This window comes from Eubalaena glacialis, chromosome 6, assembly GCF_028564815.1.
Source record: "Eubalaena glacialis isolate mEubGla1 chromosome 6, mEubGla1.1.hap2.+ XY, whole genome shotgun sequence".
Taxonomy (NCBI): Eukaryota; Metazoa; Chordata; class Mammalia; order Artiodactyla; family Balaenidae; genus Eubalaena; species Eubalaena glacialis.
Genome location: NC_083721.1, coordinates 106,567,278 through 106,591,732, shown reverse-complemented (window position 1 = coordinate 106,591,732; position 24,455 = coordinate 106,567,278). Strand labels below are relative to the sequence as shown.

Sequence of the window (24,455 nt, the reverse complement as noted above, 5' to 3'; positions counted from 1 at the left end):
CCTCTTTCTCTTGAACCTCACAGATCTGTGTGCATTTCAAGTTGTTCATAGCTCAGGAAAGTAATCTATTTGATTTGGGCTTGTAAAAAGAGAGAAAATTACATGCGCTTCTTGAATAACAATATGTGATTTCTCTCTCTGAAGGGTCAATAGGAATTAGCCTACATATATCATTTTAGGAAACCGGTTCCTAATCACATGAATAACAGGGACCAAGTCCACATTTTTTCTGCTGAAAGAGGAACATGAAGTGAACATCAAAATCTCTTGAAGAGATCGCAGGCATCTCAGTACTAATTTTACTCGGGCATTAAAGCCTTGCCAATAGTTTTCAGGTGCATCAGCTACTCCCCAACAAAGGCAATTCAGCTTCCACAATTTCAGAGAATCCTCCTCGCTGCTATCTTCCTCTCTCTCCTCATAGCCATCTCTTCTTCCTGTCCCCCACGGAAGTGCCCCTACACTGTCCTCGGAGTGTCCCTGCCAATGCAGAGATCCACAAAGCAACAATGTGGGAAGCTATTAGCTCACCTGCAGAAGAACCCACTTCTCAGATTCCTGGGGGGAGAAGCCTTCTGGCCCCCAGGCTGAGCTGCGGGGGTGGCAGGAGATGAAGAGAGAGGAGACAGCTGGCTTCAGGCCACCACGCACGGGTGAATGGTCCCACTGAGTGTGGAAGTCAAGAGGTGGGTCTTCCCACCGGAACCTTGCGTCCTGGAGAGAGCGGAGGCGGGGGGTAGTCACCAGAGAAACACTGGGGACTGGACGCAGGCAGGCGAAACAACACACCACAGCCTCCAGCTAGAGCTGGTGGAGCCAGGTATGCACCCAGCCACATCCCGCCTTCCAATTTCTAGATAAAGCTGAAGAAGAAACACAGAAAGTAGATAGGACCATCCCCCCCAAAACAAATTATTGAAACCCATCACCTAATCTACATAAGCCAAGCTCCCAGGAATTAAAAAAGCAAGTGGTCTCACTGAACTGTAAAAACCAAGGAAGAGGAAGCTCTGCCTTCACCTCTGGGCACAGGTGTGGTCCAGCAAGAGGTGGGCCACCTCACTGCTGACCGCAAAGGGGGAAACCAGGACCATGTATTGGAAGGGAAGGAGCAAACGTTTCGCATTAGCAGATCCTGTTTTTCCATTAGCAGATCCAGCTACCAACTAACCATGTGAATTTGGACAAGGTCACCTTCTTGGGCTTCCAAAATAGAGTTGATCAAAAGCTCTTTCAGACTCTGATGTGCTTTGAGGCTGTAATTCATAATTCAGCTCAAGGTCTTCATGGCTCCCCTAAAGCCTCTTGCAAAACAAACCTCCAGCTCACCCAACTCCTATTTCTCTCTCTCTGTCTGAATTAATAACTGTCCTCATGCTGCCCCCGTTGGGTCCTGAGAACGCTCCTGTTAGCACACCTAGAACACTACTGCTTTTCTTTCTTTCTGTCTTTGCATCTCTCTCTCTCCACTAGCTCTTCAATGCCCAGCCCTCAAAGGGAGGTACCAATGTCAGTTTTTTTCTTTGAATCTCCAGGGTTTAACGTTATACCTGACACTCACGTACTAGATGTTCAGTAAATGTTTGTTGTCGAATGAATGGAAAGGGAGGATATAAAAATAGAGAAGAACGAGCCCGAGCCAATTCAAAGCTCAAGAGCCAGCTTTTGCTAAAAGCCGTATATTCTGCCCATAAGATCCTGGACTTCTTGGAATTAAAAAGAGAGAAGAGGGAATTTTAGAAATTATAGCAATAATTTTCAGACCTCACAGTTTCTAATACCCTATGTCTCCACTGAGATATGCCAATTTCACAGGATTTTAGAAATACTAGAGTTTTACCTAGCCTTTATGGAATGTCTTATATTTGTAAAAAGCTAGTATAAAATTGCTGAGTAGGAATTTCCAGATCCTTACTTCCTGACTTCGTGCCTCTTTAAGCTGTTCTCGGGGAGAAAAAAAAATCAGAAAGTTTAAAGCTGCCTACGTCTTGTCTTCATAAACTTTGATCCTTTCACTTATTTAAAATTCATAACTACGCTGGCCTAATAATTAGAATTGCTAAAGTACGTAGGGAAGGCCATGAGGGATGAACCCCCTGGTCTGTCTAGCCAAGTCACCAGAAATGGTGAACCCTTGCTGGTATGTTGCTGGGAGGAAAGGAGGGGGCTGAGGCTGCCAGCAGAGGTGGCCCAGAGCATGACAGACCCAAGCTGGTCCAGTTCCAGGAGCTTGGATTTGAGGGGACTGAGATCTGGTGCAGCGTCAGAACTTTTGGGCAGCGGCCAACTGTTTGATGAGCTTTAGCCTCATCAGGGAGGAACACGCACAAGTGATTCCAGCCTCAGGAAAGGGGTCCAGAGGAAAAGGGAAACACGGTTGATTGTGCCTCTTCCTTGTACCAGGCCTGCTGCTGAATGGATGCTTCCGCAGGGCGGGGGCAGAAAGATGCTGCCCCCAGAAGTGTGGATTCGCCAGGGGTGTCCCTGAGGGATACTGAATGAGGGTTTCTTCCAGAATATTGCCCACAAGCAAGAACGAAGTACCTCTCCAACTTCAGTGTGGTGATGTGCGATGTATGGTTCATCCATCCATTTGTCTAAGCAACTTGAGTAGCCAATGTCATGAACTCAATTATTTTTAGTTTTTCTGTTCACTGTGTAAAGAGGTGAGTCCCTTTGGCCCTCATGAGTGCTGTCCTGAGACCGGAGAAAAGCCTACCATGAGACCATGATACAACCAGAGGTGTAATGACAATAATAAACCTTATTCGAACCAAAAAGAGCAGGGTTTTGGTAGGCTCCCAGGGGTCTTATCTAAGGGGTGCACAAGGGGAGGGCCCTGGGAGGTGGGAGAGACTATTTATCACAGGGCTGCCGGAGGAGTTATATCAGGAGCTCACATTTGCTGTGACTCCGCAGGCTGTTATCCAGGGCATGTGCTTGATAACATGAGGGACTGGCATCAGTTTAAGTACCCCACAGGCCTCTTGGCCAAACACATTGGATGCTGAAGCAGCAATACCATGGAGTAGCTTAGTTAAACTCTCGACCATACCTTATTGTAAAACTGTAAGGAAAGGCAGGGAGTTAAGCTAAATTTTAGGATAATGTTGAGGAGTCAGAAGAAGAAACAGAGGGAGAAATGTGATTAGGGTGAGATACCCAGAGGGCTTCAAAGGTACCAGAATAATCTGACTTTAAATGGAGAGGTGGGAAATGCTGGTGTTCATTTGATCATTATTCTTTAAACTGTGCATTTATGTTTTTATACCCTGATTTGTATGTATGATATATTTTAAAATAAAAAGGCATTTAATTCCCTCCCAAAAACTAAAGACCCAGAGCCTGAATGAAAGCAACTGATCAAGAACTAAAAAAAGTTGCCAAAATAAGGCCACTAAGACATTAAGTGAAAATTTAATCTCTTTCTCTCTCTCTCTTTCTCTCTCTCTCTCTGCCTTCACTGGTAAAATTTTTGCTGACTGGAAAAATCTCTGTGGCAGTGAGAAGCATTAGAACTTATCTATGAATTACATTTGAGGGAAAATACTTTTTCCCCTCCCTTCCCATCCTGCTTGTCAGGGCAGGATTGATTCAGCACACGTTCTTTTCCAAAGTTGAAAGGTTAAAAATAATGTCCACCCTCTGGAAGCCATTGGACAGAAGCCCGCTTGACGTCAGAATGTGTTCAGCTGGGCTGTCCCGCTGTCCTGCCCTCGGCGGCTGCCTTTCCCTGGGTTTGTCCGAGGCTCTCCATTATGCTCTGTGCACCAGCTCAATACTTCTTATTTTGCTTCACTCTTTACATGCCTTGAATAGCTCTTTTATTTTTTTGCTGAGCCCTGGCTTAGCCAAATTCCTTATATTTGGGTTCTTTGATCTTTCTGATCAAATTATTTTCTGTTCCACTCCTCTGAGCCCCTTCCAGTTCCCTCTATTTCTCAAGAAGCCAGGTGTTTAATAAAGAATCTCGATGAGGCTCAGGCAGAATCGGGTGTGTGCAGCTGCTTGCCCCCAGGTCACTTGCTGCTTTCTCCTTAAGCAGCGAAGATGGTTTACTAAAGGCATGTGACATTCCAGAGACACCACAGTGCCCTGCACATGGCAAGTGCTCAGTAATTACTGAGTGGAGGAACTAATCAGGATCTCTTTTAAATGAGCTAGCCTATATTCCAACTTACACTTAACCTGTTGCCCCATCCCACCCTCGGACCAGCTTTCTTTCTGCTCTCAGGTTTTCCTTTCCAGTCTAATAGTTATTTCATACCTTATTTCCTTGATGCTTTAGTTTACACATTTTTAAATTCAATTTTCTTTTGTTTCCTGCTCATATATTTAACCTCATTAGTTTAATTCATGTCGTAGGATTTTGCTGGTAACTTTGTTTACCAGATTAGCATTATCTCTAAATTATTGTTTTACCCATTTCTCTAAATAACTGAAAATCACGTTATATTGTCTTATTAATTTCTCCTTATTAGAAAGTAGACTTTGCTTACATATTTATGACTTTTCAGTGTTTTTCTAATTGGCCACAGCGCAAAGTTCATCATATCCTATGATTCTGACACAGGTTTGGGTTAAGAGTAAAGATCATTGTCTTAAAATGATATGATGTCTGGGATTTGCTTCAAAATAATCTAGTAGAAGGATTATAGGTGAAACAAGATTACCGTGGGTTGATAGTTGGCCGAGCTGGGTGATGGATACATGCGGTTCATTGTACTATTCAATTATGTAAATGTTTGAAGTGTTTCCACAATAAAAAGTTTTTTAAAAAAGAAAAATATAGATATATAAATAAAAGTTGATCCAATGGATTATCTTAAGATACACAGAGAGGGAATGCCTCCATCATTCTCCAACCTTCCCTGTCATTGTTACCTACTGGAAGTTCAGCCAATCCTCTGCATTCATTGTGAAGTTTAGCACTTGCTCCTCCCCTTCCTTTCTTTCCAAACTCTTGTTCTCACCTGGGAGATTTCCTTGTGCTGGTGTGTGGCTCTTCCAACACCTCACATCTGCAATGCTAATCGTCTGCACCTTCACGCCCTTTCAGCAGCCCACTATCCTATCCCTTGATTTAAATGGTTTCTTACATGATGCAAATCTCTATCTGCTTACTGTCTAGCACTTTGGCTAAGGCCTTCAGGTTATGTTTTGATACAGAATTTACTTTTTCTCAACATCAGTCAACACATAAAACACATGTATAATCCAGCCATTTCTGGCTTAAAATCTTTCAGGTCTCTCTCTGAACTTCAAATTCAAGTCCAGTAACCTTCACATCCAGTTCATGCTTTCCTACCATTTCCAGCCTCTTTCTCTACCATCCTCCAATATTCACTCTCTTTTCCAGTTATATTAAAGTGTCTCATTTGTGGGTAACAGATCATGCTTTCTTAACCTCTCTAAACTTTGACCATACTGTTCTCTGAGATTCAGATGTCCTTCTGTCATTCGGCCTCTGGAGGACTTCAGCAACTTTTGTTTATACCTCAAGACTCAATTCAAGCATCACTCCTTTTGGAAGACTTCCCTGAGCTGTCCACATTGAGTTAAATGCCCCCTCCAATACTTTTTTCCATTACACTCTTTGACTACGCCCACCCTAATACTCTGAAACCCAACTGTAATCACTGATGTTCTTCTTTTCCTTTCTAGACTGTGAGCTGTTTGACCTCTTCCAACTCTTTCTTTCCAAAGCCCAATCCAGTGCCTGGCACAGGTATTTCAATGAATGAGTAACTGAATGAACAGAGGAATGGAAAAATGAATGCTGTTGTCTTCTTGAGGTAGCACCTCCCTACCCAAGGGCCTTCTCTAGAGGTCTGGGTCAATGCTCTTGGTCCTGGGCAGCCCCTTCAGGCTTTGCCTCCTAACTGCCTTCTTCAACCTACCTGACCCACCTGGTTCTAGCTGTAACCCAACTGTCCCTTTCTCTACTGAGTCCTTCATACTTGGTGCTCCATCTAGACAAGTGTTGCCCAAAGTGTGATACCCAATAATTTTTAGGTGATACTCAGACAAATGTATTTTGACAGTCTTGTATTTACATTCATATATCTGGCAGCAGGGAATGAGCACATAAAACCTGTAATTTCATAGAGAATATTGCTCAGGATGAGACAAATGTAGTAGTGCCATGGTAATCAACCTTACCTGGACCTCATAAATCAGGGGTGGGATGCTCAGGTATAATCATAAGTGTTCCAAGCCCTCAATAACTGAACCATTAGAAGCACAGACAGCCAGGACTCACACCAATAGGGAAGAACTCCCATTCACTGAATTCTACAGGCACCTCTGTGTTTTATTCAGTGATATGTTGAAATATCACTTCCTGAAGTTGCTGAGTATGTATATATACATTTAAATAATACAGATAAAAGAGTAAATATCTTTTGAGCTATCTAACTATATCCTCATGGGAGTTCAGCTTTTTAGTGGGTTAATATAGAAACTGACAGATTTGTCTCATTGATGTAGATCCTCATCTTTGTCTGAAACTATCAATTAGGATTTCTAGCTATTTTGATCCAAAAGTTCCCTTGTCATCAACAAGAAACTTATATTCAGCCATACATTTTATACATTTTGATTTATTATGTTTTTCATTAGTCATTTTTACTTTTCATTTTTAAAAGTTTAATAACTGTTTTTTATAGAATTTACTATATTTCATCAAATCTAATATACCACTGATAAGTAAAACACATCATTATTTTATGTGCTACTAAAATATGATGATGCCAATTACAATTGCAAGATGCCATTGATTCTAAGATACATACAAATTTCAGAGGTGTTAAATTATTTTTAAGATCGATAAAATGTAGTTTGTGTACACTTCACTTCTATTTTAGCAGATAATACATATATTCCACTTATCATAGTGATATAAAGCTTCCCCTTCGAATGAATTTAACTTAAAAACAATTCATTTAAAGAAAAATATTATGTAAATAGGAGTAGAGGTGGTATACAGTATGGCAAAATCCTGGAGGTGGTAGCCAAGTGACTGTGACTTGGACAGAAAGCCTAGACTCAGATACTGCCCCTTGCCCTACCTGCCAGCTCAGGCCAACCCGACCACCCTCCAGCACTGTGCCCAGATCCACCTGAGGGAGAGCCTGGGTCCTCCACTGAGAATGGGAGAGGAGTTTGCGGTGGTCCCTATGCTCAGGTGGAGGAATATGGCTATCATTCATTGAAGGTATTTTATGAGAGTGAAAAGAAATTCCTAGGAAGTAGACTCATTATAGGTACTGGAATAATGTGGACTTGCCTCTATTTAAATAACAGCATACTCGGAGGTTTCTGTTTTGTTTTCTTTTGACCCCAGGAAATAAGTAAGGAGGGGAAAAGGGCACTTTAGTCTCTGTTGCTTGGCAATTTATTCACTGATCATGGCTACCTAAACCCTAAACACTCAGTTTCAGTGATTATCAAACGAAAGAATGGTCAACTTAGCTCTTCATAATAGATTTATCAGTTGAGAATAACTATGAATAACTTGAAGCAAAATGTATTTCATTGAGAGAGTAGAGAAGTAGCTGATTTCCTTATTTCAGAATAGGAAAAGTGAAGAGAAATCACTTTAGAGGGAGGAGGGAAAAATGGTTAAGTTTCCATTGGGGTAACTCTATGCTTTGTGCAGCATCTACCTGGCTATTGCAGGAGATTTGTGTTCATCATGCTTCCAGCTCTCACTCTGTGCTAGATCCAGCCCTTGGACTGCTGTGCACATTTCTCTGAGAGCTATGCACAGAAAGAACCCTATGATTTACTCAGTGCTTATTTTTGAAGGTTATTATGAATCATTAACCAGATGCAATAGTGCACGAGGTCACAAACCATATAGGCGCTACTGCTTGCCTGTTTTTGCAAACTTGATTTTGAAGTTTTTAATGTAGGTGTAATTGAGAAGATAAATTGAATACATATGCATATTCTAATAAAGGTATTCTTCCGAGTCAGCAAATAATCACATCATAGTAAGCATCAATGAACCCATTACAGTATAATAAAATGGGAAAGTCTTATAATAAAAGATTATTTATAGCCTATTGGTTATTAGTATAATTTTAAAAATGTAATCAGAAACAATTAGCAAAATTGATAATATTGGAGATGCAGCTGTTTCTACTCACCAGCACAAATAATACTAGCAATAATTCTATATAGTAATGTCAATTGAAAGCTAAATCTCTTCCAAGTTCTTTGTTTATCCTTATGGGTGTTTTTGTTTATCAGATCATTGCTGCATATTTTATAAGAACTACTTCCTGGTATTCATAAAAGTTACTGACATCATACAGTAAATTTTGAAATTTATTCTAATTTTTGAAATTAGAATAAAATTATAAGAATAACCCAGTCCTGTATCCTTTCTCCAAGCAGATGTAGTGGTCAGAAAGCCAAATATATTTAGAAAGTAGAATCACTGGGATTTGGTGTCTTAGGTCAGGTTCCCTAGAAGCAGAGCCTGAGACAGGGATTTGGGTGCAGGTGGTTTATTAAGGGATAGGCCTGTAAGGAAGTGAGAGAAGCAGGATGGGACAGGAGAAATGTCAAGTAGGATGTGAATCAGATGGTCTTTCCATGGCCTGATGAAGGTGGAGGGATAAATTGCACTGTAGAGGATAGCTGTGAGCCTTCATAAGCCAATATTCACAGCAGCTGGGGGGTGGGTGTAGTGGCCAGGAACAGGGATCTGCTTGGAATACTAACAGCAGTAAATACATCATCTGGTGACTGGAGGCAAGGCCCAGGTGAGGAGGGACAAAGATGGCTCCCAGGTTTGTGGCTTGAACAAGTGAATGGATTCTTGTATATAACAGCAACACTCCCCCCATAGTACCAAAAATCTAAGATTATAGAATTGTGAAAAGATTCTTCATTTTACAAGTAAAGAAATTTTCCTTTAGCTTTTACTTTCTACGTAAAAATAACAACTTCTTGACATATTTGCATAGGATCAGTTTTCCATTAAAAAATATATAAACTTTTAAAAAATGTTTGCTCTTTTAGAACTTTTCCATTTATTCTGCTTCCTGTTGAAAATAGATCCCAACCGGTTCTAGGACTCTAATAATTGAAGATTCACCTAGGTTCAATCCCAGTATTATGTTAGCTTTTAATGAAAAAGTAGTTATGTGTTGTTCTTATGTATTCATCCTTTACCCCAGAGGTCATCAAACTATGGTCTGTGGGCCACATCCAGCCTGCAATCTCATTTTGTATGGCCAGAGAACTAAGAGTTTTTACATTTTTAAAGGGTTACTTAGGAAAAAAAAAGAATATTCAACATGACTGTATGACTCACAAAGTCAAAAACATTTACTACTTAGCCATTCACAAAAAAAGTTTGCCGGCGCCTACTCCCCATTCATTAGGACCTCAAACTTTTTTCAGAAGTGTGCTGACTCAATCTATATTTTAAAGGAAAATCTGTTATTCAGAAACTTTAAATTAATAAGTGATTTATGGAACCATAAAATTATTTGTTATAAAAGGATTCATCACAGAATATATATACATTCTAGCCCATCTGAAAAATTATCTTATGGACTTCTTTAACAAATTTAGAATCATTCATTTTAAGTAAAATAAATATGCATAATTTGTTCTCTGTTTTATAAAATATTCCCACCTGTTTTGTGATGATCATAAAGAAATTGAAAAATACAAATAGATACAAAGGTTAAAAAATCACCTGTAATTTTGCCATCCAGAGTTAACCACTGTTAACATTTGGCTACATCTTTTTCTAGGCGTATAACCATTTAATTTTTTAAATGTGGATCACATTGTATGTATAATAATATACCCTCTTTTATTCATTTAATGTTATAATTTTCAAAAGTATCTTATCTGACTGCATTTATTCCACAGACTGAATATGTCACAATTTATTTAAATGTCTTCCCATTTTTTGACATTTAGGTTGAAGCTAATTTTTCACTACTGTAAATTCCACAATGAGCATCTTTATGCATAAATCTAGATCCTCATTTCTGTGTCCTTAGGCTACATTTTTAAAAGAGTAACTATTGTCTCTCTTCCCATTCTGTTCCTTGTCTTCCTTATAAACACATTCTTCTTCCTCCTAGAGCTACACATGATAGGGCTCCTCAGGGCTAGAGACTTGGCCTTCTCTTCTCACTCTATTTGTCTCCAGAGGATGTCACCTATACCCAAGCTTTCAAATGCCATCTATATGCTGAGACTCCCATGTTTACATCACCAGCCCCAGATCATTCTTCTGAGCTCCAGACCTATATATCCAAATACCTTTATGTCATCTCCACTTGTATGTCTTATACCACGTCAAACAGAAAATGTCCAAAAAGGAGTCAATATTTCCCTTCCTTCTTCTCCCCTGCCCAAACTCCCTCCTCCTAATTGCCCAATTCAGTAGAGAGACATCACCTTTCCACTAAGTTCCCTACAATAACAACCTGGAAGCCATCAGTGACATCTCTCTCTCCCTCACCACCCCCATCTATTCAGTCTCCAGGCCCTGTTGAGTCTACAATCTAAATATATCTTTAATATTTCTATTTCGCTCCATCTCCCCAACTCTCACCTAAGCCACAACCATCTCTTTCCTGGACCACTATATTTGCTTCCTAGTCAGTCTCTCTGCATCCACTCTTGTCCTGCTCTAGCCTCTCCTCACACAATTCTCCACCATGGAGAAAGTTTCTAAAATGTCAGTCTGCTTTTACAACCCCTAAGTAGCTGGTAGGATGAAGATCTTCATGGCAACCTCTCCTCACCTTTCCACCTTCATTTTGCCACTTTCCCTGAACTCTCTTGCTCCAACCTAGTGGTTTCCTTTCAGTTACTCAATTGTGCTAAGCTTTTTTCAGCCTCAAAACCTTTGTCCAAGATGTTCCTTCTGCCTGTAAGACCCTTCCCTCCCTCTTCAGCTGACCAATCCATCTCCTGACCTTCCCCCAACACACAACACTACGTCCATGTGCCTCTCGGTGTCATATCTGTCTACTTTTTGGTACTTATTATAAATTGTAATCTAAATTGTTACATATTTTTTTCCTATGTAATGTCTTTTTCTCCCCTACAATGAAGTTCCATTTTGGGGCAAATAGTATTTGTCTCTTTCACCTCTATATCTCCCAGTGCCTGGCACATAACAGGTGCTCAAAAAACACTTGTTGAATTAACAGATCATGGAGTATGAACTTTGTAAAGACATTTAAAAGATATTATCACATAGTATTTCAGAAAGTTTGTATGAACCAATTTATAAGCCCACCAACAGTATATGAGTGTTCCTGCGATCACACCCATCCTGACACTGAGTGTTGTAGTTCTAAATAATTTTTAAACATTTTTACAGGCAAAATTTTACCTCATTATGATTCAAATTGCCTTCCTTTGATTACTAGTGAAGCTGAACACTTTACACAAATTGATAGCCTCTCATATATTTTCTGTGATTTTTAAAATTCATGACATAATGCTTTTATTGAACCATTTTTGTTACAGTATTTTGGAAACTTATTTAGATTAATTATCTTTCTACCTATAAAACAGTGCCACCAAACCTGCTTACCTTCATCTGAAGGTCTGGACAGATCTAGGAAATACTCCTCCACAAGGTTTATGTTTAGTCATTGATGATTTCCCCTTACCTGGGATGCTCATGTAATTTATCATGGAAACTGGGACACTTCTGAGAGTGAGGGAGGGTGCCATTAATAATTACGCCAAGACAACAGGTATAAAGCAGGACTGTCCTGTACAAGCCAAGATGTTTGGTCTCCCTAACTCATTTTCATATAGACTTAGAACTCTAAGGATGTAGGGCTCAGAGCAGAGGTCCAAGTGGTGATCCAGGGATAAACTGAGGATAAACCTGCTTTTTGTTCTGGATTTTAACCCAGATGGCCCTGTGCTGTGCTGTTCAGTGATTCAGTGGCTCACCCTGTGACTTCCTGTTGTCCCTGCTGCCAACTTCACTCATTTACCTCACCTACCTGACCCTTGGAGGCATCTGATAATTTCATACAACTCTCCTTTCATGATGAGGCCAGTGGCCCAAAGAGCTACAGGGACCACCTTGCCCATAAATGCAGAGCTGGTCAGAGGCAAAGCCAAGTCTCTTGGAAGAGTTCTCTCCTATCCCACCTCACCGCCTCCTTCTTCACTTTGAATGAATTCCTCCTGCTCACATTGCACTGACAATGCCAGCAGCTATTTTCTAATTTTAGAGTGCTTCCAAAGTTATGTCAAGAAGTGACCAGAATAGAGTTTTCACTTCCTAGAGCATCCTGCGAGGATGTTCCTCTTTGACAAGCATAACACATCAAAGTACAAGGCACGCAGTTTCTGAGCACTTCGTCCCGTATCGGGTAATGTGCACGTGTGCTTCAGTTCCCACCACTTGTAACGCTTCCCTGAGCTCATGCAGTGCGTCTACAAGCTTTCCCAGCTTTTCCTAAACGTCTTTTTATGTAATTTATACCCTTCAATAAAGCTCAAAAAATAAATTCAAAGTTGCTTGCAGACTTGCATTTTCAAGAATTACGAGGAACTTACGGAAAGTATAACCTGATGACAGAAAACTTCTGGAAAAAGATGGAGAGTTTAGACAAGTTGAATTTGTGTCAGTGCCATCCAATCTGAGGTATGACTTGATTAGGAAAAGAACAGCAGCCTTCCTCTTCCAATCTTGTCAAGAGAGAACAAATTTCCTATCGGTGGAGTTCCTAATAGAGCCTAATAGAGCCTACGTGTACTGCTGTGCACTGAACAACTCCAGGGGGCAGTAGTTCTGGTAGTTCTATTTTTAGTTCTTTAAGGAACCTCCATACTGTTCTCCATAGTGGCTGTATCAACTTACATTCCCACCAACAGTGCAAGAGGGTTCCCTTTTCTCCACACCCTCTCCAGCATTTATTGTTTCTAGATTTTTTGATGATGGCCATTCTGACTGGTGTGAGGTGATACCTCATTACATTGCCATCTATGCGAATGGTGCCAAGTGGCCCCTCCTGGCAAGGACCTGTGGTGCAGTTCACAATCCTCCTGGCACTGTACAGGGCACATTCTGTGCGGCCATATGCTAAGGTCCTGACTGACATCCTCTGTGTGACTCTTCTCTGATAAAGATGCTGTCCCTTTGTCACAGTTAGAGTTGCTTTCTTCACCAATGCCTACAGATTTTTCAGGGTAATCTTCATTTCAAACATGCATTCACCTAGTTTCTGTAAGTGCTGTAGTATTTGTCAAGCCAAGTGTCCTGGTTTCAGGTTTAGAAAATAGGTCATTGGAACTCTCTTTTAAGGGCTGAGTTTTGCCCACATTTTGCTATTTCATTTATATTGAGGAAAACGTAGGAAATAAATGCAATCTCATGGTTTGCTAGAGAATCAAAACATTTCAGATGTTAATGTTTTTTTAAAGTTTGTTTTCATTAAAATATAGCTCTATAAATGGAAGAAAGAAAAAAATTATTTTAGGTGTGTATAGGATCCATCTCCAAAATATCTACACATACAGACGAATAAGTTAAGATCAACCCACTTGCTCTACAGAAATAAAGGAGAAACACCATGTATTCAACCTACCTAAGGGAGATAGACCTTGGTTTTGAACTAGTAGAGGAACCAACTTTGTATGTCCCAAGAAGGAAAGTGATAAAATGACGCAGAGACATTTCCAAAGGGTTTTTAAGCTGGAAGAAGCCTTTTAGTGCATTCACTTATTCATTCATTCAATTAATTCTTACTATTTGCTTAACAACCTGACCATGAAATCCAGCCCCTTCATGAGGAAACTGAGGTCACAAAGGCGGTTAGAGACAGGGCTGGAAAGAAAGCCCAGATGTTCTATATCAAGGACACTTCACCCCATAGTCCTGTTAAATATTCCCATGTAGTTACACTCAGGTGATGAAATAGGAGAGCATCTGTGTACTGCATGTGACTTGCATGTAATTCATGTAATAAAGATAAAATACAAACCCCTCTGCCATCCATTTCTTTATTACTCTAAATGCCACAACTTAGAGAAGGTTCAGCGTTAGGGCTAATATCTTCAGAATTCGTTTGGGAATTTTGCAAATATAGTAAATCTTTTTTTTTTTTTTTAACATCTTTATTGGAGTATAATTGTTCTACAATGGTGTGTTAGTTTCTGCTTTATAACAAAGTGAATCAGCTATACATATACATATATCCCCGTATCTCCTCCCTTTTGCGTCTCCCTCCCACCTTCCCTATCCCAGCCTTCTAGGTGTTCACAAAGCACCGAGCTGATTTCCCTGTGCTATGCGGCTGCTTCCCACCAGCTATCTATTGTACATTTGGTAGTGTATATATGTCCATGCCACTCTCTCACTTCGTCCCAGCTTGCCCTTCCCCCTCCCCATGTCCTCAAGTCCATTCTCTACGTCTGCGTCTTTATTCCTGTCCTGCCCCTAGGTTCTTCAGAACCTTTTTTATCTTTTTTTTAGATTCCATATACATGTGTTAGCATACGGTATTTGTTTTTCTCTTTCTGACTTACTTCACTCTGTATGACAGACTCTAGATCCATCCACCACACTACAAATAACTCCATTTCATTTCTTTTTATGGCTGAGTAACATTCCAGTGTATATATGTGCCACATCTTCCTTATCCATTCATCTGTTGATGGACACTTAGGTTGCTTCCATGTCCTGGCTATTGTAAATAGAGCTGCAATGAACACTGTGGTACATGACTCTGTTTGAACTATGGTTTTCTCAGGGTATATGCCTAGTAGAGGGATTGCTGGGTCGTATGGTAGTTCTATTTTTAGTTCTTTAAGGAACCTCCATACTGTTCTCCATAGTGGCTGTATCAACTTACATTCCCACCAACAGTGCAAGAGGGTTCCCTTTTCTCCACACCCTCTCCAGCATTTATTGTTTCTAGATTTTTTGATGATGGCCATTCTGACTGGTGTGAGGTGATACCTCATTGTAGTTTTGATTTGCATTTCTCTAATAATTAGTGATGTTGAGCATCCTTTCATGTGTTTGTTGGCAATCTGTATATCTTCTTTGGAGAAATGTCTATTTAGGTCTTCTGCCCATTTTTGGATTGGGTTTTTCTTTTTTTTGATATTGAGCTGCATGAGTTGCTTGTATGTTTTGGAGATTAATCCTTTGTCAGCTGCTTCATTTGCAAATATTTTCTCCCATTCTGAGGGTTGTCTTTTCGTCTTGTTTATGATTTCCTTTGTTGTGCAAAAGCTTTTAAGTTTCATTAGGTCTCATTTGTTTATTTTTGTTTTTATTTCCATTTCTCTAGGAGGTGGGTCAAAAAGGATCTTGCTGTGATTTATGTCACAGAGTGTTCTGCCTTCTGCCTATGTTTTCCTCTAAGAGTTTTATTGTGTCTGGCCTTACATTTAGGTCTTTAATCCATTTTGAATTTATTTTTGTGTATGGTGTTAGGGAGTGTTCTAATTTTATTCTTTTACATGTAGCTGTCCAGTTTTCCCAGCACCACTTATTGAAGAAGCTGTCTTTTCTCCAATGTATATTCTTGCCTCCTTTATCAAAGATAAGGTGACCGTATGTGCATGGGTTTATCTCTGGGTTTTCTATCCTGTTCCATTGATCTATATTTCTGTTTTTGTGCCAGTACCATACTGTCTTGATTACTGTAGCTTTGTAGTAGAGTCTGAAGTCAGGGAGCCTGATTCCTCCAGCTCCGTTTTTCTTTCTCAAGATTGCTTTGGCTATTTGGGGTCTTTTGTGTTTCCATACAAATTGTGAAATTTTTTGTTCTAGTGCTGTGAAAAATGCCATTGGTAGTTTGATAGGGATTGCATTGAATCTGTAGATTGCTTTGGGTAGCAGAGTCATTTTCACAATGTTGATTCTTCCAATCCAAAAACATGGTATATCTTTCCCTCTGTTTGTATCATCTTTAATTTCTTTCATCAGTGTCTTATAGTTTTCTGCATACAGGTCTTTTGTCTCCTTAGGTAGGTTTATTCCTAGGTATTTTATTCTTTTTGTTGCAGTGGTAAATGGGAGTGTTTCCTTAATTTCTCTTTCAGATTTTTCATCATTAGTGTATAGGAATGCAAGAGATTTCTGTGCATTAATTTTGTATCCTGCTACTTTACCAAATTCATTGATTAGCTCTAGTAGTTTTCTGGTAGCATCTTTAGGATTCTCTATGTATAGTATCATGTCATCTGCAAACAGTGACAGCTTTACTTCTTCTTTTCAGATTTGTATTCCTTTCATTTCTTTTTCTTCTCTGATTGTTGTGGCTAAAACTTCCAAAACTATCTTGAATAACAGTGGTGAGAGTGGACAACCTTGTCTTGTTCCTGATCTTAGAGGAAATGGTTTCAGTTTTTCACCATTGAGAACGATGTTGGCTGTGGGTTTGTCATATATGGCCTTAATTATGTTGAGGTAAGTTCCTTCTATGCCTACTTCTGGAGGGTTTTTATCATAAATGGGTGTTGAATTTTGTCGAAAGCTTTTTCTGCATCTATTGAGATGATCATATGATTTTTCTCCTTCAATTTTTTATATGGTTTATCACACTGATTGATTTGCATATATTGAAGAATCCTTGCATTCCTGGGATAAACCCCACTTGATCATGGTGTATGATCCTTTTCATGTGCTGTTGGATTCTGTTTGCTAGTATTTTATTGAGGATTTTGCATCTATATTCATCAGTGATATTGGCCTATAGTTTTCTTTCTTTGTGACATCTTTGTCTGGTTTTGGTATCAGGGTGATGGTGGCCTCGTAGAATGAGTTTGGGAGTGTTCCTCCCTCTGCTATATTTTGGAAGAGTTTGAGAAGGATAGGTGTTAGCTTTTCTCTAAATGTTTGATAGAATTCACCTGTGAAGCCATCTGGTCCTGGGCTTTTGTTTGTTGGCAGAGTTTTAATCAGAGTCTCAATTTCAGTGCTTGTGATTGGTCTGTTTATATTTTCTATTTCTTCCAGGTTCAGTCTCAGAAGGTTGTGCTTTTCTAAGAATTTGTCCATTTCTTCCAGGTTGTCCATTTTATTGACATATAGTTGCTTGTAGTAATCTCTCATGATCCTTTGTATTTCTGCAGTGTCAATTGTCTCCTTTTTCATTTCTAATTCTATTGGTTTGAGTCTTCTCCCTTTTTTTCTTGATAAGTCTGGCTAATGGTTTATCAATTTTGTTTATCTTCTCAAAGAACCAGCTTTTAGTTTTATTGATCTTTGCTATTGTTTCCTTCAGCAAATATAATAAATCTTTTCCCCACTTCTTCTTACTCTTTATGATTTAAATATTTCAGTCATGCCTTTTCTCAAATGTTGCCTTTACAGATTAAAATCCTATAAATAGCACTGACCCCTAAGGAAGATGATCTCATCCATACCCCTAGACTATTATTCCAGTTTCCTATCCATGTCAAAATGAATACCCCAATCTCAGGGTGGCTACCTTCTTAAAGGATTTGTTTTGGGGGGAACTTAAGGCATCTAATTCATAACAATGTGAAATTCATTTTCTGAGGTGTCTATACTCTTCCTTTAGACAATGAAATCCCTCAACTTGCTGATTATTGCTGAACTTGTTGACAGTTGAGGAGATTGACTGGAGCACCTATGAGCAGAGGGGAACACCTGTTCTTGCCAGCTGCCTTTTCCTCTGCATAGACATAAATACTGCCCAAGGAGGCTCTGCAGGGCAGGAGACAGAGAACTCATTGTGGTTGCTGCAAGGAGACCCTGTCTGATATTTTTGCTTAGTCAGTACATCTGTATGCATCTGGACCAAGGGATCCTGAGCTCTTAGCTCAATGACTAAGAGCAAGGATTCTGAAGCCCATCTACCTGGGTTCAAATCCTGGCTCTGCCACCCGGCTTTGACATTAGTTACTTAACCTTACTGTCTTCAGTTTCCTTACCTATAGATGGAGATACTATTTTTTTTTTTTATATATATAGGGTTTTTGAGGATTAAATGTTACTATTAATAATTCCAGCAACAAATATCAAGTTCCTATTCCATTCCAATTACCATGAACAAGATAGAAATGGCCCCTTCCTTCATGGAATTTAGAGTACTTTTTCATACTAGGAACCCTGACCCATTTAAGGGTTGTGAAGTCAATGGTGAAGTGTGACCACATTTTGTTTTCGATGACTTAGGATAGAATTTTACAAAATAAGAGTTTTAGGAAACTTTAAAAATATTTTTATATGTATGTGTGGCCTGGGTCTTGATATAAAATGGATTTCTTGAGTCTAGTAAAGAAGATAAGAAATTAAACAGCAACGTGGATTCAGCATATGTGATAAGTTCAGTGAGTGTCATGGTGACACAGGAAAGTCACATGATCCCCTTTGGGTGGGTACGAAGAATCAGGGAAGCCTTCCAGGAGGAAGTGGCATTGAAGCTGAGACTTAAAGGATGAGTAGAAATTAACCAAAAGAAGTTGGGGGAATAAACAAATACTTAAAAAAAAAAAAAAGAAGAAGTTGGGGGAGGTTGGGCAGGAAGCAGTTCCTTTAAGGGCAGTGAGGAGCCCTGGTGTGGGAGGAGGCGTGGGGGGTGGTGGTTGGTTAATGAAGCAAGGAGAGACTTGCTCAGATTTGCATTTTAGAAAGGCACTGTGGCTGCTTGCAGAGAATGGGCAGACAGAGTAGGGAGACTGTTTAGTAATTTCAGGACACAGTGGTCTAGACTACGGTGGGGACAGTGGGTATTGAGAGGGACAGGACCCTGGTGATTGACAGGGAAAGGTGCTAGTCTGGGATGACACCCATCTGACTCACATGTCTGACACCTAATTTACAGAGGTTGCAGGGGACAAATCTAAGTCTGTAAGCCCCAAGCCCCTGACTTGAGGAACTGTTCCTGTAAACAGGAAGACAGGGCCTTTCAATCACTTTGCAAATCATCTCTCCATCCCGCTGGACATATCTGTAGACTGTTGCTGGCCTAGCAGTTGGCAGGGCTTCCTGTTCCAAAGTGGGACGGTTCTTGGCAGGAGATGGAAAGCTGGAAACAGAATGCGAACTGGGCTAGCCAGTCACCTTGCATAAAGAGAAAAGAAAAGAAAGGAAACCTGGTACGGTCCCATCTGATCCAGAATATCTGGTCAGAAAATAATTTAAAAGGACAGATAATTCAAAGATGTTTCTATTTGGCTTTGAAATGCCATGCATTTTTGGCAGTGGATTTACCTTGCCAAATGTTTTTCTAAGGCGTCATTTTGCATTCCCTGAACACAGACCATCTGGGCAGCAAAGGGCTGAACCAGAGCCCAGGAGGGAGTCTGGGTGGCTGGCTGAGGAGGTACTGATACTTGAAAATTGGACGGAGACCACAACTCTCCCTTATCACCCCAGTTGATCAATACTTGTCTGTCTACCTCTGTCCTGCCACAGAGCAGGGAGCTTTTTCTGACCTAAGCCTTGCCAAGTCACGTGGTGACTGGAAAAGCAGCTATCTAGTTCCCAGGACGCACCCAATGCTTTCTTCCCATATCTCTGAACACTCACAGGGCCACCTCTACTCCACAGGGGGGCAGCCAGCTGACCCAGGGCTCCACAGCAACCTCAAAATCAAACCATATTTGGAGCACGGGGCAGGCTGTTTACAGATGTCACCATAAAAGATATTTTAAGTTATAATCAGTCCTGTTTTATAGAAGGTCTGTAAAGGGGCCAGACCAGAAGGCCCCCTTTCCTGTTATTCATAAGATAGCTGCTTCCAGACAAGTTAAAAGATTAGTTTATCTTCCCTGGCTCAAGCCTACCTAAGAGAGGAAAGGGTCGCACTTCACAGAAATCACTTAAACAAAGGGTCTCTCCCATTTAGGACCTAGAAGAAATGTCAGGGTGGCAGCCACTCCCTACTAAAGAATTCCAAGCATTCCCCCATTCCTCCATCTGGAGGGTGCCAAGCCAGGGTAGTGGCCTGGTCCAGACTAGAATTCACTGGGAATAATCAGTAACAGGCCCAAATCTGGAAGTTCAAGGAAACTGGTTTTCCCCAATCTGTAGTAAAATTAAGCGGATATTTTTTTCTTCTTTTTCCTAAAAAAATTTTTTTTGGCTTTATTGAAATATAATTGACATATAAAATTGTAAGATATTTAAAGTGTCCACTATGGTGAAAATATATATACACACACACACACACACACGTATATATGTTGTGGAAGGATTCCCCCCATCTAGTTACATCCATCACCACACATATTTATCTTTTTTTGCCTGTGGGAGGACATTTAACTTCTAAGTGCTGATTTTCATAACCAGAGAAGAGGGTATTTCCTACTTCCCCAGGGTTGGGTAACAGTTTCTTCACAGTAAAGTCTTAATCCTTAAAAGGTGCTCTGTGACCCATATCCGTTTTCCAAGTGTTGGTTATCTTTGCCTTTATGGAACCTTGTTCCTAAAGAGGACGAGCTGCCAAACTAAGGCCGTCGCTGTGTTTTGAAAAATCCAGCAGAGGTTTTGTTCGACTCGGTTTCCTGAAAAATTTAAGGAAGCCAAGCCAGCGTCTGTGCCAGGAGCTTGTGACCTGACACCCACCTCTTCCCCTCCTTTAATGTCCCCTTGATTGGAAGTGGCCAAAGGGGACTTTGGAGGCTCGCCCAAACCTTTAGCTCAGATTCCCCACCTCCATGCCAGACAGCAATCCCATCTCACACTCCTCCATTCCTCATACACACACACCTCTCATAGGTCATCCTCGGTGTGCAGCCGGGAGGGGAAAGAAAACGTGAGCTAACGCAACAGGTTCCACCCACAGCCTGAACTTAACAAGGGGAGACGGCCAGGCGACTGGAGCTGGGCGGTGGAGGGAGAGGAAGCGGCGAGGAGGAAGGTGGAAGGGAAATGATGGTGCATGACCACCGAGCACACGTCACTCGGACTCCCACATGGGCTTGTGTATGTGCGCATGTAGCGGGAGGGAGGTCCTGCAAGGGGTCACTTGGGGACTTCCGCGCGGGTTTGGGAGGCACCGGGCCTGCGCTTTGGGATGCGCGGGGGTTTAGGCGGGGTAATGAGCCCCGCAGAGAGGGCTTGAGGCTCTCCCAGGAAATATGAGTGTGTCTGGGGGTTAAAATTCACCACCCTCCCCAGGGCGCCGCCCCTACTAAGTGGTCCTGCCTGCGCCCCTAAAGCCCCGAGTCCCCTTCCCTCGGGCCTTTTCCCGGCCCCTCCAACTCGATCCCCGCCCGGCCTCCCGCCCCAGCCTGCTTCCGAGAAAGCCGGGAGAGCGGACTGCGCCGCGCCCGGCAGCCTCTGGGCATGCTCGGTGGCGGGACCGGCTCCGTGCCGGCAGGGCGCGTCCTCCCTCCCCCAGGGCGGCGGCGGCGCCTGCAGCTACGGCCGCCGCGCCCCGGCCCCGCACACCTTTTGGGGCCGCGGGGGCCACCCTGCCCGGCGGGAGCCGGGAGCGGCCCCCACCCCGAGCCTTCCGGCGAGCCGAGGAGGGGCCGGCCGGGGAGGCGCGGAGGCGGGAGTGAGACCTCCGAGCTGCCTGCGGTTCCTTAGAAAGTAAAGCTCGGCTCGCCAGCGGAGCCGGGCTCCCGGCCGCCGGCGGGGGCGGGGGCGGGGCGGGGCCGGGTAGGGGGTGGTCTCGGCGCCCTGCGCGAGGTGCGAATTTAGTAGCCGCCCACCCTCTTCTTGGTCCCCGCCCCCAGGGAATTATAATTCTCTGGGAAAGTGTCTGGTTCTCGGAGAATCCCTGGGGCGGGGTGCGGGGGCGCGCCCGGCGCAAAATGGTTAAAACAAAGTCCATGTGCGCCCCGGGGTGCCTCTTTTGGAAAGTCTACGTGCCGGTGGCTGGGCACCCCCTTTGCTGATTTGAGGGTTAGTTACCCGGAGGAAGTCTGCCTGTCGCAGAGGAGGGGATGGGATGAGGAGAGCCTCAGGCTGGTGCCGGCTCCCCCCGCGCAGGCCTCTTTGGGGGGCGCACCTCCAGCCAGGCGGGCGCGGGGCCCTGGGCCGGGGCGTTCGCGGCGGGCGCCGGGCGGCGGCCGGAGCAGGCTCGGCCCGGCGGCTCACTCTTTCTGCCTCCTCCCCCCAGGATTACCGAGAGGATGGGATGGATCTAGGCAGTGACGCCGGCAGCAGCAGCAGCAGTAGCCGCGCCAGTTCGCAGTCCAACTCCACCAAAGTGACCCCTTGCTCCGAGTGCAAATCCTCGTCGTCGCCGGGGGGCAGCCTGGACTTGGTGTCTGCCCTGGAGGACTATGAGGAGCCCTTCCCGGTCTACCAGAAGAAGGTGATTGATGAGTGGGCGCCGGAGGAGGACGGGGAGAAGGAAGAGGAGGAGGAGCGCGGCGAGCGAGGGTACCGGGATGACCGCTGTCCTGCCCAGGAGCCGGGGGACGTGAGCGCCAGGACCCGCAGCGGCGGCGGCAGGGGCGCCACCACCGCCATGCCGCCCCCCGTGCCCAACGGCAACCTCCACACGCACGACCCCCAGGACCTCAGGCACAATGGCAACGTGGTGGTGGCCAGCCGGCTCAGCGGCTCCCGGGGCCCCCGCCGGGCGGTCCAGAATCCTCAGCCGGCGGGGGGCCGGCGCCGTGGCCGGGGCCCGGCGGCCGGGGGCCTCTGTATTCAGCCCACGGACAGCGGGACGTGCGTCCCGGAGGAGCCCCCGGTGCCCCCTATGGACTGGGAGGCTCTGGAGAAGCATCTGGCGGGGCTGCAGTTCCGGGAGCAGGAGGTGCGGAACCAGGGCCAGGCGAGGACCAACTCCACCTCGGTAAGTTGCCCGGGGTGCGTGCCCACGCGCGCACACACGTACACACCCCGCGCACAGCCCGCACGCGCCCTACCCGCGCTCCCGCCCGGCGGCGGCCCCATTCATCCTGCCCCGAGGGTGGGTGCCGGGCAGGAGAGCCTGACTTATGCTCCCCTGGGGTACCGTTGCTCAGTCTCTGAGCTGTCTGGGTTTGCAGGATGGGCGGAAAGGAGGGAGGGGCAGCCAGAGGGCAGCGGAAAGTCGGGTTAGTGGAACCAGCGACTCATTTTAATGGAATTACTTATGGAGACGAGGTTGTGAGTCACTTGCCTGAAAATAAATCCGGGGAGATTTTGGCACCGAAGTCGGTGGCCTGTGTGTGGGTGATATTTTAGGTCGTAATAGTTGTGGCTTTGTCAGCCGTGGTGGGTGTCCCTTCGTTGCCACTAATGTCTCATCCATATACAGGCTGTCCCTGCGCACAAGCACGCATTCGCCTGCCCACACCTCCGGTGAGGCAGCAGGGATTGTTCCCTCTTGGCGTTTGAGCGGATGCTCCTGAATTGCAATGGGTTGACCGCCCTCCTCCGAGATTTTTTCCTTTCTGAAACCCGATCTATTGTTGACCTGAGGGAACGGGTGAATTGACCTGCTAGGATGAGGGAGTGGTTCTTTCCTCTGTGGGCTGACTCACCCCCTCTCCGCTGAATCCCTCCTAGTTTTGATAAGCAGTTCCTTACCGGAGGCTTGTGCCTCAGTTCAGGAAACCCAGAGAGGGAACGGTGCTGGAGTGGAAAAGAGAGAGGGAGGGAAGGAGGGATACATCTATAATAAGAAGCTCTGGCAGGTTCACACTTGTCTCAACATCTTTTTGCCCCTGAGAGGAGAGCAGATAAATGACTTAAAAGAAAAGCGTCATGAATGTAGCTCCCCTATTTATCACTGTTTTGAGATAAAGCAACAGTTGTAATTTGAAATCATTAATGAACGGATCCTAAATGGGGCTGAAGGGCATACAGTTTAAATGAGCTGCTTTCTGTGTGTGGCAGTGTGGGAGAATGCCTGCTTGCAGGTGTAATTTTTCGGCTCCAGGGCCCTGGGGCTACTGGGAATTGGGTGCATGCACTTCTGACTTCAGGGGTAAGGACAGTTGATTGGCACAGTTTCTATCAGAGGGAGCCCTTGGCTGACAGAGCCCACTGGTTAGTGTCCCTTGAGAAACTACCTATTAAATTAACACACTTATTTTAACACCAGCTGTTTACCATGGCCACTCGCAGACATGGAATCTTTCCATTACAGCCAGTACTCTGTCTTGTACCTTGCAATTCAAAACATGCTTTTCCCACCTAGTGCTGAGAAAAGTACCTGATTAAGCTCCCTGGACTTAAACAATGACTTGAAGATACATAAGATTCCTTTACTATGGCCAGACATTTTTACATTCCAGGAAAATGTAATAATTGGGTATACATGCAAAGTTAGGGTTTGATGATGACAATGAGTTCCATTATTCGAAAAGTTCTTGAGCACCCATGTGCTCTGTGCTAAATTCAAGGTGTGATTCTCAGTGCTGCAGTTACACATCTGACCACGTGGGCCTGGAATTACAGTGAGCGAGGTAGGGATGCAGACTGACTCCCCGCCCCCTGCCCCAGGAACTTATAATTTAATGGCTAACCTAACAGACCAGCCTACCCCAACACACACACACACACCTTC

The 24,455-nt window shown here is 43.5% G+C and overlaps 1 protein-coding gene across 7 annotated transcripts in view; it reads left to right on the top strand.

The window, feature by feature from the left end:
- Positions 1–24,455, top strand: part of SCHIP1 (schwannomin interacting protein 1) — an 801,544-nt gene that overhangs the window by 657,999 nt on the left and 119,090 nt on the right. For 4 of the 7 annotated variants that reach the window (XM_061194515.1, XM_061194514.1, XM_061194513.1 and 1 more), the window contains one exon: positions 22,068–22,754. In XM_061194515.1, coding sequence (XP_061050498.1) covers positions 22,068–22,754 — 687 coding nt within the window. Of the gene's footprint in view, positions 1–20,839; positions 20,924–21,351; positions 21,536–21,604; positions 21,851–22,067; positions 22,755–24,455 lie in introns of those variants that run through there. The other 3 variants (XM_061194517.1, XM_061194519.1, XM_061194518.1) reach the window with 3 other exon arrangements.